The 15,893-nt window shown below is 42.9% G+C and overlaps 1 protein-coding gene across 1 annotated transcript in view; it reads right to left on the bottom strand.

Annotated features, from left to right (window-relative positions):
• The window catches only part of CSNK2A2 (casein kinase 2 alpha 2), a 35,183-nt gene extending 22,780 nt beyond the window's left edge, over positions 1 to 12,403 (bottom strand). Inside the window, exons 1-4 of the mRNA XM_043435715.1 lie at positions 11,933 to 12,403; positions 11,051 to 11,162; positions 2,876 to 2,977; positions 183 to 233 (exon numbers count right to left, since the gene is read on the bottom strand). Of these exons, the coding sequence (XP_043291650.1) occupies positions 183 to 233; positions 2,876 to 2,977; positions 11,051 to 11,162; positions 11,933 to 12,036 (369 nt within the window). The 5' untranslated portion in view covers positions 12,037 to 12,403. The remainder of the gene's footprint in view (positions 1 to 182; positions 234 to 2,875; positions 2,978 to 11,050; positions 11,163 to 11,932) is intronic.
• Positions 12,404 to 15,893: the final 3,490 nt, after the last annotated feature.

The raw sequence follows: 15,893 nt of genomic DNA, 5'->3' as shown, positions 1-15,893 counted from the left end.
TGCAAGACTCTAACCACTTCCTGCATCCTGTACTAATGCTGTAAGAAATCCATCCAGTGTTATCTCCTGCTCTCAGCAATGACCTTTCCTGGTCCCCTTGTGCTCCAGAGTATCAACAGTAATTATCACCACCTCCCCATTCCCCATTAACCCCATGCCAGAAAGAAACAGCATATACGCACCTTAAAATCTGTATTATTGATATATTCAAATACCAAAGCTGGTGTCTTTGACTGCAAGAGAGAATATTAATGCTTTGTAAGTATTCAAACAATAAATTTAATTTGCTTCTGTCATACTGGCCCATCCCCAAATCCCACTTAGATGAAAGAGAGATTCACTCATTAGGGAGAGCTTATTAAGAAAGAATCCCCTTGAAATGTTATGTCTGAAATTTGCCTCAAAACAACTGGGCATGGTGGGTGGTTGGGAAGTGGGTGGGGTCCAGATGAAACAAAGTGCCTTAAGCTGATTAACTTGAGCTAAAGTTGGGTGATGTGTGCGAAGAGGTTCATTATACTATTCACTTTACTTTTGTAAATGGTTGCAGTTTCCATTATAAAGGTTTTGTTTTTGTTTTTTAGGAGTCTGTTCTCTGACCAAGCCGTCAGTGGGCCTGGCACGTTATGTGAAGATGTATATACTCTGCTGTGTTCCAGCCTGCCAACTACAAAGAGAGTAGAAAGTTTTCACCTTGGTTTAATGAACCAGACGCATTTTACATAACTAGCATGGGTCTTGGGAATTTACCACTGGTCTTTCCACAATCAAAAAAAAAAAACAAAAAACCTCCCGTCTATGATTGTCACTAAGGTATAATGTGAAATTATGCCATGGCTAGGCATAATTAGAGAATGTCTCTTTTCAAAGATGTGCGCCCCTCCAAAACCATATAAAATCAAGTATTTTTAAAGCACTATAAATTTTAATGTAATGAGGACAAAATGGTCAACATTTGATGTTCAAAAGTCAGGTTTACTTAAGTAAGGTAAAATAATGCTAATTGGCAGAAATAAGCTTTCAAAATTGAGAGAAAAGCAGGGGCTTAAAGGGCTATAGGAAGAAATAAAATCCTGGAAATCTTTATGGCTGTGCAGTTCCGCTCAAAGAAGTAGGTAAAAGTTATGTAGCAAACAGGCCACAGTGCATGCATGTCTTCACCAGAACAAGGAGCAGACCAAGAATTCCTCACTAGCCCAGTGTTGAAAGGTTTCAACAAGACCACCAGGTCTCTCTACAGGCTAGAAGCAAGCCTGTCCCTCTACAAGTTAGGGGACGAGGCTTCCCTGTTGGTTTTTCTTCACTTTATTTGTATTATGTATCATGTGAAACATGCATGCTTTAAGTAACATTACAAAAATGATAGGAACCGCTAAGTTTTGTTAACACGTGCACACACACAGATGTATATATATATAAAGCAAAACAGAGATATACTAGGTATAAAACTACACGCTGGCTCACAGTGCAGGCCATTTCCAAGGATCACGCAGTCCAGAGTTACTGTGAAATCTCTCTGAACTGATAAGGCTGGGATATATATATTTTTTTAAACATAGTAAACCTTTAATGTTCATCCACTTAACAGTCATTATTCCTACTTCTGAAACTTGTGTGCGTGTGCATGCGTGTGCTCAGCAGTGTCTGACTCTTTTGCAACCCCATGGATTGTAGCCCATGGAATTTTTCAGGCAAGAATACAATAATGGAGCAGGTTGCCATTTCCTTCTACAGGGCATCTTTCCGACCCAGGGATCAAACCCGCATCTCCTGCGTCTCCTGCATTGGCAGGAGGATTCTTTATCATTGCACCACCTGAGAAGCCCAGGCTGGGATATATTTTTAATGCCAGTTAGATATAATCTAGCATGTAACCACCCTTCTCCATCTTTTTAGGATCCAAAGGAAAAACTGTAATCTTGGGAAACTTACTTAACCTCTGCAGGCTTCAGTTTTCTTATCTGTACACTGTGACAACAGGGACAATAATGGTACCCACCCAACTAGACTGTTGTAGAGATTAAATGACATAATTCCGTTAAACACTCAGAATAATGCCTGGCACACAGTAAGTGTTCAATGCGTGCTAGCTACATTATTATGACAATGTCTTTAGCAGACAGAAGCAAAGATGTTCTTAAAAAGGTATCATGGGAAAACAGAGAAATATCTGAGGTAGAAGAGGTAAAAGAACAGAAATTGAATGGGAAGCTTGCCTAATCATAAACACTTAAGGTTAGGTTATTTCTGAGGAGAAAACAAAATTAAACAGCATATTTTAAATGGCTAAAAATTAAGCATTTTAACAAAAATATTTAAACTGCATCTGCATATACCATGTGAGCCCTAATAGTGGATGCCAAATTAAAGACCAGTATGAGAAACAGCAAGTAGTGACCTCAAGGGGTCTGTGATCTGTTCAGTTCTCCACAGGAAGTGTCCACATGGACACACTTCCTATCTCCTTCTGTAAACCCAGATTTTCAAATGTCAGGCTTACTTAAGTGAGGTACAATAATGTTAACTGGCAGTTAATAAGCTTTCAAAGTTGGGAGAAAAGCAGGAGCATAAGGGAGCTTTGAAGCAAACGTTCGTGGACTGGATCAAAATAATGAGGCTATAAAAGTGGGAAAGGGATTTTCTTTCTACAAATGGTTTAAGGTTCCATAAAAGTGGTAGTGGCTAGTTTATCATTGGACCACCATGCTTTTTTCTGGTTTTCAAAATCGTTTAGCAGTAAAGACAAACACAATCATTCCCAGCATATTATAATGATGTTTCCCATTAGTTTCAGGTTCTCTCTCTCTCTCACACACACACACACACACACACTCTCTCTCTCTCCCTCTCTCCTCTTCAACAACTAGGCACCTACCACAGGATCCTTCACAGTGTCAATCAGCTTAATGATATTTGTTCCACCACGAAGGTTCTCCAGAATCTTAACCTCTCGTTTTATCTTCTTTTTCTTCACTGGCTTAAATACACAAGAGCAATCAGAAGTAAGACTCCTTTTGAAGTTAATAAATAAAACTTTAAAACAATGTTTCTATCAAATGACTATTGCACTATTTTGCACAAGGGCATGCCTAAATTAGAAGAGATGGGGGAAGAAAATGAGGTTTAAGAGGGGCCTGCCCATAAGAATTTTTAAGATTACTTGAAATAATTCACAGACTCATACAGCTTACATATCAAATCTTTTAAGTAGTTACATTTAGGACACATGAAATTTTGAATGCCTATGTCATAATTTAAAAATAAAATGTTTACGAGTTAACTGCCCAATGGAAAACGTTATAGCTCTCAGCAGCTGTCTATCATGCACTCATAAATGGAAAAACTGAAACAAACTGCTAAGACACCTGCTCTTCCAACGGGTCCCATGTAATTTTGTCTTCTAGGAGTGAAGACCAGTTCACTGACATCAAGTTACAAACTTGTTTCCCAGCTGCTGGCTCCCGTTTCCTGTCACCACTCCCATTTCCTTAATATCTAGACTCTGAAATCAGCTCAGAGCCAGTAAAACTTCCCAACAGACCCCATTCCTAAAGGAAGAGATGATGGATCAGCAAAGGAAAAGACCAATCTCTGACACAGCAGTGACTGAAAACCCCTGCTACCCACTAACCTTTCAATCTGCTGGACAGGCAAACCGGAAACCTTAATCAAAAATGTCAGCATTATGCATGTTATTTCTTGTTGTAAATGGGCTAGAGTCTGAAGAAGAATAAAAGTAGCTCTAGAAAAATAAGCATTATCACCACAATTATGCTTTATAAAGTACTTAAACAGCGACTAGTATATAGGAAGCAGTTGATAAATGCTAGGTCCGTTATTTTCATATTTCATTCTCACAAAATTCCTATATAGTAGACTCAGCCAAGTTGAGCTATCTGCCCAAGATCACACAGCTAACAGTAAAGAGCAGGCGCAGGATTCAAATCTAGTCAGTTTGACTCTGCAGGCCTCACCCTTAGCCACTGTGCTTTCATTTCCCAAGTGTGGCCATGGGAGAATCGTAACTTAGGAAAAGGAGTACCGCCTCACCGAGACAGTTACAATAGCACAGGCAAAGACAAAGACAGCCCAATGGATTAGCCACGATGGAAAAGATGGAAAAAGACTGTGTCTATGTGGTGGTGGCAGTGGAATGGGTGGAAACGTAATATACACACAAGTCAGAGAAACCATCATCTCTTGTTGGCCACCAAGCTACAGCTCTGAACACAAAACAGAGAGAGATTATAAAACACAGAACACCTGCATCACCTGTAAGAGGGTGCTCAACTGAGAGACTGGAGTCTGGCTGCATTCTTCCAAGCCAGCTGCCACAATCGTGCCCATTCCATTTTGTCAGGATTCTCAGTAGAACAGATCGGGCTACTGTGGTTCTTTCTCCATGTCCACTTAGAAATTTTACTATTTCCCTTTTTCATAATTACAGAACTCAATACTTTGGAAAAGTGAAGCACTCAAACATCAAGTATAAACTTGGTCAGAAAACAGCCAAAGGATATACTACAAAATAAGTAGTCTACAAGCTTTAAAAATGTTTGTCATGAAACACACAGACTAAACAACTACTCCAGATTAAAAAAATATGACAACTGAATGTAACGCATGATCTGGGATTTTCCTCTGCTATAAAGAACATTATAAGGACAATTGGCAAATAAGAACATAGGCTGTAGATTAACTGCACTGCATCAATATTAATTTTTTATTTTTGATCATGGCATTCAGTTATGTAAGAAACTGCTTTTGTTTTTAGGAAATATAGGAAATTAGGGATAAACAACATACTTTCAAGCACTTAAAACAAGTAAAAGAAATAGTTATGTATCAGCATATACATACATATCTGTATGTATAACACGTGTGTGTATATATATAAATAAAAGAGAGAAAAGGATATTTATGAAAGATACATGGGAATTTTTGCAATTTTTCAGTAGTTCGAAATTTTGTCACAAAGTTAAAAGAAAAATCAAATGCAACTAATATATTCAATGTAAGAAAATTCTTTTTTTTTTTTTTTGGCCACACTGCAAGGCATGTGAGATCTCAGTTCCCCGACCAGGGATCAAACCTGTGCCCTGCCACAATGGAAGTTCAGCACCCTAACCACTGAATTACCAGGGAAGCCCCAACAAATTCTAGAGCTGTCATCCACTCCTGTAAAGCAGTTACAAATCTGTGGGAGTGGCAACAGAGGGAGGAAAAAAACAATGGCCAGAAGCCTGTGTTCATCAAAACCCCCCTCTCCCTCTAAAAGTGAACAAGTACATTAAATAAGCTGCTCCAATGACAATGTCCCATATAGAGCCTTGCCCTGTTCTGTGATTCAGCAACAGATCAGGCAGACACCCGTTCCTGGATAATCCAGTTCAGATGAACATATCTTTCACTATGTCTAAAGGTAACTCACAGAACAAGTGAAGCACATTTGACTGCCCAACTGTCACCTGTCAGCCTGGGGACAGCAGGACAAATCTGAAGTGGCAAAATGGAGTCACACTGCAGCTGGAGTCCTCACATACTGAGAAAAGACCAGAAGACTGTAAGAAAAGTGATGAACAGCTAGGGACACTACCCTCCAAAGAGGCACCAAGTCTCTACATGAATCAAGCGGTAACTCTCTAGCCTCAAGCTTACTCCTCTGAACCTGAGAGACCTCCAGAAGCTGAAAAACCAATGAACGCCCAGATACTTATGACAGCGATGATTGACATTTTATAAACAGAATTCAAGAGAAAAAGTTAGGATTTATAAGGGAGGATCCTTGACATCTGAAGGAAGACAGACCATGAATTTTTACAGAAGTAAGGCTGCTCCGATCCTCCAGCCCACTGTCCACACTCACTCACCACCACTAAAGTGGAAAACACATTTCCACAATTTCACATTTCATCTGCATGCTAAATTAAAAGCCCTTCTCTCACCTAAGGTTCATTTATCCCAATTCAGAGAATATCTGGCTCTAACTGAATCAGTTTAGCTGTTAACAAAACAAAAAAACTTAAACTCTAGTAGATAAAAAAGCTAAACAAAAGAAATTAAAGTATTAAATCAAGTTTTAACAATAAATGAATTTCGGCACACACCTACAGAGACTATTTAAAGGGGAAAAACTCCTTTAAAATTTTCTGTGCAAGAGCTCTGAAAAGAAAGGAAAAAAAAGATTTTTTTCAGGAGGTTTCTGCCCTCAGGTGAAGAGTCCCAGGTAGTCAGCAGTCTTGGTTCAATGTGATCCAAATCTTGTTCAATGTGGTCCTGCCTCTCTTTCCCTATTCAGCAACATTAAACATTTTAAAACAAAGACCAATTTAGTGATGGCTGCTCAGAAAGACGAAAGTTGATAGTTATCTGTCCTATTTATTTACTCAGAGCTGATTTTTAAAAAGCTGGATCTGAGAATGATTTCAACTACTAGAATTTAATTGTGACTGAATTTGCAAGCTAATGTCTACTAAAAGGCATTAAGAATTATGACCTCAATAAATCCCAGCAAATATTAACAGGCAAAGTCCTGTTTTAATTTCTTTCCAAGCACAACTGAACTGATACATTCAAGGAAGGCAGGAACACAGCTCAGAATTTTCAAACCTGGGATTACTTTTGTTCCACTACAAAATCAACAACTGCCCTACTAAGATTTTAATTTCATCACCTGCAATAAACAATTACAACAAACAATGGTTGTCAGGACTGTAGGACAGAGCAGAAAGAATGCTCAGTCTGGATGATGGCTTTTATTTTATTACCATGGCAGAATCCACTGCAACTGACCTAAATATCATTTGTGCAATGTTTATTCTTCACAACAAATTTCCCCCTGATTTTTCAACTCTCATCTTCCCAAATACATGATCAATTTCTTGAGGGCAACTGTTACCTTTGGGATTTAAAAATTGTTTAATTTAAAACAGTGAGGTACATAGTAGGCTTTTGCATCTCACAGAGAGGATGGTACAGTCCTCTCTCCTAAGGGCTCTGCCCTCTTAGCAAGTAATGAGGATGAGACCTGGAGGTACTATACGTTTCAAAAAAGGAGTATAAAAACACTGGTCCTTATGATGTCAAACAAGAAAGGAAAGTAACATTTCACTTATATGTTAAATATGCTGCTGTGGATACAAACCAGAGAAGCCAAGTCTAGGTCCCTATAGCGCTTCGGGCTTTCATCTACCCCACATGTCAAGTAGCAACCCACGGACATCAGGTATTTCCTTCCAGAAGAACACCTCAAAAATCATTAGAAACAAAGAAATTCCATTTGACTTATAGTGCATGCTCGTCCATCTTTCCAGTTGAGTTCAGAATATCCAGCTGATGTCCCATTAGTGCCCCTCACATCTACCAAGACTCTGCAGCAGGGACAGAAGGTCATGAACCCAGCTTCTATCCCGCTGGCCATGGAACCCCGAGCAAACTGCAGGTTCTCCTGGGTCTTGCTTTATCTGTAAAAACAGGTTTGGGTTCTAATAGTATCTATGCTCCCCTGTTGTGATTCTGTTTCACAGGTTGACCACACTCTCAAATCTCCAACCCCACAACCACAGCATTGGATACAGCATCAACTCGTTCACAATTTTCAAAATTTGTATTATTTTTAATACTTTAACAATCCTCTTTTTATACCAAGAGACGTATTAGCATTAATGTCTTGTTTCATGTAGTGGATGTCTTGGTACACTTGCCTAATAAAGCAAACGGAGGGCAAAAAACCTACCAGCTGAGAAAGTACAAATAGAGAAAAACATCAGTTTCATAAAAGCTCCATAGCCACCGACTCACTGTGAAGTAACTAAGAAGGATCCGGGACCAATCACCTTTAACACTACCTCCTGACAGTAGAGTTACACTTGTGTTGCTACCACTCTTTGTTTGAAGCTTGATAATTAATTTCGGTGGGGGGAGGGCGCAGGGAATGGACAAGCTCTATATGAAGTAATACCAACAAGAAGCCTAAGATGAGGATTTCCAGTACTTGCAGCACGGGTCCAAAAACCTGCACTTTTGTTTTTTAAAATCTGGTATTGCTTTTAACTTCTATTTAGAAAATAGTTGAATTTGCAGCCTCCCAAGGACTTCAAGAAGAGATGAAATCCACACACAGAGGTAATGCTCACAAAGTGCTAAAAGTTGTCCAAAGTGGCCAGATGCTTTTATTTCTGTGTACACTCTCCTAAAAGGTACTACAAAGGAACTGAAAATTTGATTTTTCAAAATCAAAAGATGAAACTTTAGGCATGAAAGTGGCTTTCTGCCCTGCTATATTAATCCTTACCATCCTCCCCACTCCTCAAAACAATTTCTGTCAAAAAAAGACACAACCTCCCTATTGATTGGGAAGTGTTCTTTGAAGATTTCGGTTTCAGAATCTCAATTCAGGCCAGAGAGAACATTCTGCTCACCAATTGCTAAATTCCTAAAAACCTCTTATTAATATTTAGACATCTATGGATGTAAATGAAGAGATAAGAAATTCCTCTGCGGTCGTTCATCATCCAGCCATTCTCATATGTTGGAAAGCACTGGGTGGAAACATTCACCAAAGAAGCAGGCTGTTCCTGTCCTCAAGGAACGTACTCTGTCTCAGTCACCACGTGCACATCAACACAGAAGTTCCTTCCTGCAGCTGAAATCCAGTAGGCCAAGATGAAGAGCAAGCTTTTTCTGGAGTCCTTCAAATTATGAGCAACTGGCATTCTGTTAAGGAACTAATTTCCTGTGGCTAAACATGACAATAGTAGTATTAGTCATAACTCTGACTTATCTGAATAGGGGCACATAACTTTGGATAAAGGCCCTATTCTTTTTCAAAAAAAAAAAAAACAACAGTACTTTTAATCTATTTTAATTCAGCCTATCGGAAAGAGAAAAGCCAACAATACCATCAGTAGTTTCTTACCCCATCCTTCAGACAGAACAAAATCTGGATAGAAATGTCACAGTGCTTGGAAAAACAAAAGTGAGTGTACTTTTCATCAGCAGAAACAAGGTGGTGTGGGCTGCACCCTGAGAAGGACTTGTGTGTAAAAGATACAAGAAACAACACTGAGCCAGCTGGAACATCAGAGGGGCCTCCCAAGTCTTATTTCAGAACAGTGGAACTTACTTTGTGCTCAAAGTTAAGATCTTACAACCCAATGCCAAAATGAGCAGTAAGAGACAGGGAGAAATAGGAAACAAGAGCCCTGGCTGAGGGTTACTTCAACACAGTAATGTCAGATATGTTTCTCTGGGCCTACATTTCTTGTGGCTTAAATATAACCTTCGGCTTCCATACAGGATTCCCTAAACACATCCTGTGAATCTTCAGAGCAGGGAAAAAAACCATCTAGTAACTGAGGCTACAAAGTTCTCTACAAGGATGACCAAAGAGCAACGTGATGCTTTTCTAATTGAACATATCATTACTTCCATGTACACCTGAATGTTGTTCCTTTTCAAAAAAGACACCATAGGAAGTTGCACGCTTACTCTAAAAATGCTGCCATCACATGAAAGTTTAGACATTTTTCTGAAATTGCTTTAGCGTCAGCAGTTCATTCTTCCAAATGCACAGCAATAGAATGTGGATATTCCTAACTTCAATTTATGCCTTGCTTACTTCCTAGAGAGATTTTAAGCAGCTTATAGTAAAAACATTTATGCTAATATATCAAGAAAAAAGCTGTATGGCTTTCCAGGTGACTTCTCTGAAGAAAGTATCTTTTTAAATATTTATGTTTATGAAGAAAAACAATAACAAAAAAGATGACATGATTCTGTAGGTGCAATTCATATTTAGGGAAGAGGAGAGTCAAAAACTCCACATTTTTCAATAACAGTTCCTCACTTCTTACCTCCAGCGTTTCTGACAGCACAAGTAAGTAACTTGCCTATTTCTCTCAACCGTAATCCTGTCTCTTCATCACTAGGCTAGGCTGGTACTGAATAATAAGAGTCGCTCATTTTTCTGAAAAGCCATTTTCAGACAGTCCAAGCCTGCCTCTTTTTAAATATGGACACAGCTGCCCTAACTCTACTTAAGATCACAAAAACAGCTTTTCGATCCTACATTCTTATCCACAGAGCCTCTCCAAAATGGCCATACTGGACTCTTGTTTGTGTAAAAGTGCTTATATTAATTAGCTTTTTGGTCATCTCAAGATTCTACTAAATGACATGCACACAAGTGAAATGATCTGGCAGTGATGAATACCCTTCACAGATTCTAAGAACTATTTTTCAGTCCACCCTGTAAAACATTATCAAAGCTATACAATCAGTTACCTGGAAGAGAATTTAGCCAACTCTTCATACTTAGCCAACTTTTGGCCATACTTTAGCCAATTCTTCATACTTCATACATACTTCATACTTGGATGGATCATGCCTCCATCCAAGAGATGACAAAGTGTGTATCTGTTACAAACTTAGGCTGCTAAACCAGATTCAGGCTGTTTTGTTCCAATCATTATTTTAGTGATTGTAAGTGTACTCTCTACTGCTCCCAACTTCACTTTTACTGACTGATAAACAACTGAACCTTCCTGGCCCTGCTGGCTCACTGCATGTACCCCATCTGAAACTTTCATCACCAAAGGAGAAAAAACAAGCAATTATTCACTGAGGTGTTTCCTTCCACTCAGGCTTCAAACTGTCTTTGAAGCTACTCTGTTTCCATCTTTCATTCTGGAATAACAAATTCAGTGCTCAAGGAGCCTTTGAATCAACTGGGCTCTTCATGAAGAGGCTCTTCTTGCATGTGAATTCCTATCTAGTTTGTAACAAATGGAAGGCTCTTTGGAATATTCACTTTGGGAGCCCATAATTACATTTCAGAACAAGGATGTTCCTTAACTACCATGCTTAGATTTGAAAAAGGTCTGTGTGAAAAAAAGTTCAAACAGGCAGCATGGGAGGAGTAGCAGAGGCACATGGGGCAGAAGGTTTGTAAAATGAGTTTGTCCTGCTCATTCTAGAATGTAGTTGGCGTAGTTTGTATCCTTCTGACCTGTGAAAAAAGAAATTTTAATGCCACTCATAAGACACTCACCTTGAGAATTTTTACCACCACTCTCTCATTGTTGGTGATGTTAATAGCCTCAAATACTTCACTATACTTTCCTCGACCAAGTTTCCGAACCAGCTGGTAATCATCTTGATTACTGGGAAAGAACAAGAAGGACACATAAATGCCAGGACTTGGGATTAACCAAGCCTATGCCCAGTACACATCCCCATCCAGGCGCTTCCATTGATCAAGCACTTGCAAGTGTCTATATACCTAATGCCATAACTCATTCCCTAAATGAAAGCCACAACATAAACTTGGCTCCTTTCACTGGACGCAGCTCCTAACCTAACTGATCCCTCATAACTCGGCGGAGACAAGGTGGGAAGGCAGGGGTCTGAGCATGGCAGAGCATCCATCCTGGAGGCTCACAGGTGCCCCTCTGCCCACAGCACCTGCCTTATTACTTCACTCCCGCAAGGCAGACAGCGCCCGCTTTGAGAATCTGGACGTCTTTTAAAAATTTCCTCCCACCCAGTCTCATTTCAAAACCTCAAAAAGGCAGAGAATTTTAATAGCTCAAGAGGACAGCTGCTGACTTCCCACCCCAACAGAAACCCCAACGCGTGAGAAGGAAGGGCTGCTCCTTCACTTCCACCAGGCTCTGGTCCCTGGATCCCTACACTTGTCAGTAACAGAGCATTCCCCGGGGTAAGAGGGGTGCGCACGACTGAGAGGAAGGGACGAGAAGCGGGGAGAGGGAGACGAGAATATGGTGGGGAGGGTCTGCTTCCCACCCCAGATCCGAAGAGGCGCGGGCCCAGAGGGGAGACAGACCGCGGGGGGCGAGTGCGATTTGCGGCGGGGGGCGGCCGGGCGGAGGTGGGGGTGCGAGGGCCCGGCGGGGGGCTGCGGCGGCTTTACCCCCAGCTCGGGACGTGAGCCTCATAGTCCCAGTACTCGCGGCTCCTCAGGCTGTTCACCTCCGCGTAGACCCGGGCCCTGCTGCCCGCGGCCGGGCCGGGCATGGCGGGCGGGAGCGGGGGGCGCCGCGGGGCGCCGAGGGTGGCGGCGCGGCGAGGGGCGCGGGGCGACGGGCAGAGAAGGCGGCGGGCCGCGGGCCGCCGGAGGAGGAGGAGGAGGAGCGCCGCGGCGGGCGGCCGCGCCAGGCCGGGCCCGCGGGGGCGGGCGGGCTGGGGGGCGCGGGGGGCGCCGGCCGAGCCGGCCCGGCCCTGGAGCGGCCGGCGGGGCGGCGGGGCGGGCAGCGCTCGCGCTCCGCGGCGGCCTCCGCTCGGCTCGCGGCTCCGAGGCGGCGGCGCTGTCGGCGGCACCAGCAGCGGCAGCCGCCGGCCGGGAAAGGGGCAGCGACGGCGGCGGCGGCGAAGAAGGAGGAGGAGGAGGAAACCCGGAAAAGGGGCCGCGCTCACTAGGAGCGGCCGCCGCCCGGCTCGGGTCCGCCCAGACTCACAGCGCCCCCTGCAGCGCGGGGGGACCCGCCCGGGCCCGGCCCCGCCCCTGCCCCGCCTCTGCCCCGCCCCTCAAGGCCCGCTTCCAAATCTCCCCATCCTGGGTCTGGCCTGCCGCGCTCACCACGAGGTCAACCCCTCCTGCAGGCTGCGGCCCTAGAGGCTTATGCCTCGTATACCGTTTTAGGACTCCCCTAGAGACACCTGCCCCAAACGCTCTGCCCTCTGGTCATCCAGAGTTTACCCACCCCAACCTACCCTGTTGTGACCTTTTTGTCACCCAAACTTTTCCCATCAAGTCCCTTCCTAATGACTTGCTCTTAGCTCTCAGAACCGCTCCGTCATAAGATTTCCCCTTCCTTCCCAGGGACACGCCGTCTTTCCCCCAATGGACCCTGACCTGTCACCCATAGATCCTTGAACCTCAAGACTTGCCCTTCTCTCTCATCCAGCGCCTTCCTCATAAAACCCTTCTCATACACTGTCCCCAAAATTTCCTTCCAGAACCTTCCCTCAAGACCCCTCTGTATAGTTCACATCGGACACTTGGGTAAGCTGGAGTCAGCCAAGTTGCTCGCTGTAAAGCTCCTATTTTTCCCTCCATAATTAATAAGCGATACTTTGAGATCATATAAGTACTCTGGTTTTGTTTGGGACCGCAGCAGCAGGGGATTTGTGAGAGGCCTGCCTGTAGAGTTGGGCATGGACTGAGGGTGGGGTGGCCAACCAACCTTGGCCTATTTTATTTTGTTACTTTCTAGCCCTGAACATTCTTCTCTCTTTGATCTTCTGGGCCTTTCTTTTGTCTCGCTTTCCAATCCCACATTTTTTTTTTTTTAAATCAACACAACTTCCTGGCACAGCCCAGTTTGCTCTGGTTCTAATCTTTTTTTCATATTCTATTCTCTAGATGAGACTCTGTTTCCTCTTTTTTTGATATAGTTAAGAGCACAGACTGTGGAGTCAGATCCATCCCAGGTTTGAATCCCAGTCCTGCTATTTACAAGCTCTGTGACTTTGGGCCAACCACTTAATCTCTCTGTGCTGTAGATTTTATAGCATAAAAACAGTCATGGCGCCTACTTCATAGGGCTGTGGGGAAAATTAGACAAGTTAAACTGTGTTAAAGGGGCTTCCCTAGTGGCCCAGTGGTAAAGAATACTCCTGCCAATGTGAGAGACATGGGTTCGATCCCTGAGTCGGGAAGATTCCCCTGGAGAAGGAAATGGTGACCCACTCCAGTATTCTTGCCTGGGAAATCCCATGGACAGAGGACCCTGGCGGGCTACAGTCTGTGGGGTCACGAAAGAATTGGATATGACTTAGCGACTCAACAACGACAAACCACGTAAAACTCTTATAATCTGAGTGTCTAGCACAAGCTACATGCTCAATATTATTAGGATCAGATCAGGACTTTCTCCTATGACTTTTCCCTCCTTGAGATCACCACATACCCATCTTTCAGTTCTTTCTAGCCTCCAAGCTTGACTCCCTTTTTCCTCTTCAAGTCTCACATTTCAGTTCATTTTAAATGTTGGAGTTGATACTGCTCTTCTCAGCATCCACCCACATTCTTCAGAAAACTGTATATTTTGTAGCTAGTTTCCTAGGACATTGTCTTCTTTAAAAACAGCTTGAGAACAAAGACTGAGTAGATACTTACCACTGGCTCACCCAGCATTTGCCAAAGCTCAAGGTTTTCACTGAGTACAGTGTTACCCTACTGGATTCATTGAAAACAAAGCACACATTAATTACAAAGGAGAACGTGAAGATCATCACTCTAATCATGAATCAAACTTAAATCACCAATAAGGGACCAGCTGACCCTCTGATACGATGCACCAAGAAGGGACACAACATTTGCCCCAAAACTTTAACTTGAATACAAACTGGGGAGCATTCTGCAAAACAGCACCTGCACTGTTCAAGAAGGTCACTGTCACAAGAGAAAACAAGAAAACAAAACTCTGGAATTTGGCCTCTCAATCAAAGGCGCCTGAGAGAGATAACTAAATGAAGTGTATCATCCTGGATTAAATCCTGAATTAAAAAAGAAAGATAGGAAAGATGAGGGGAAGGAGGAAGGGAAGGAAAAAGAATACAGCTAAAAGGTCAGTACTTACTGGGACTACTGGGGAAATTTGAATATAGGATGTAAATTACATAAAGTATTGTATCCATGTTAAATTTTATGAGTGTGAGGATTGCCTTGTGTTTTGGTAGGGTTACTCTCCTGATTTTAGGAGTTACAAGCCAAGTGTTTAGAGATGTGGTAACGGAACTTCTGCAATTTACTCTCAGATGATTCTCCAGAAAAAACATAGGTTCCTGAGTGCACACGCATACATAGGGCGAGGAGAGTGAATAGGGGAACATGTTGACCACATGTTGACAATTAAAGAGTGTGATTGAAGATTGCATGAGCTTGTGATTTTTTGGTACTTTGAAAATTTTCAAAATAAAAACTGGAAGAAAATGATTTATGGATTAAGTGGGCTTTGGAATTTAATTCCCAAACCTGCAAGCCTCTGTTACAGAAGAAGACAAACGGTCTCAGATTCTTAGTGTAGCCCTAGGGTTTCTTTCTGACAAGTCCCTATGAGCTAGTCTAGACAGAGGTTTTTAATCCTGAGTCTTTGGCTGAAGTTCCTAGGCTTTCGGAAACCTGACGCTGTATGCAAATTTGTGGAACAATGTGTGTGTGTGTGTGTGTGTGTGTGTGTGTATGCATTTGGGTGTGTGTGCATTCTTTCCTTAGCATCCGTAGAATTCTCAAAGGAAGCTATGACCCAAAAATGGTTCTAAGCTACAGGTCTAACTACTAGGTCCAACCCCAGCTGCGGCCCGATTCCTCACCTCCACCCTTGCCCACCTCTGACCCCACCCACTGTCTCTGCACCTTCCTTTCAACCCTCACCGCCTAACGCACACCCATCTCACGTAACCTGCTCCCACACCTGCGGGATGCCTGAAGACTCACCCACACAACAGTCTGGTGCAACATGCCCTTGGATTTGGCTGACACTTCACTAACTCAGCCCTGAAACCTGCAGTCAGCCCTCCCACGGCCAAATGGAATATGCATTTGTGGTTTCTTGTAGGTAGTTTGGGAACCCAGTGGACTTGGTAGAGAGACCCATCTCCTGTCTTTCCTGCTGGTTTGCTATGTAGCATGCTTGGTGTCAGTTAAGATGGGCAACTGGAGATGGTACCAGTGCAGCTCTTACTGAAGGAATAAGACTCGCTTGGGTATGGAGAAGGACAGGCTAGTGGCTTTTCGAGGGTGGCCAACAGGGAAGGGACATTCCGTGAACCTAAATTGACTTCTCCTAATTACTCTGTGTGTGGAGGCTTGGGGATGAGTCTGATTCAGGGTTACACAAGGGAGAATGAAAGATAGCATCTTGAATCAA

Source organism: Cervus canadensis, chromosome 18 (assembly GCF_019320065.1).
Source record: "Cervus canadensis isolate Bull #8, Minnesota chromosome 18, ASM1932006v1, whole genome shotgun sequence".
NCBI classification, from domain to species: domain Eukaryota; kingdom Metazoa; phylum Chordata; class Mammalia; order Artiodactyla; family Cervidae; genus Cervus; species Cervus canadensis.
The sequence above is the reverse complement of the archived record's forward strand: the minus strand, read 5'-3'. Positions and strand labels throughout refer to the sequence as shown.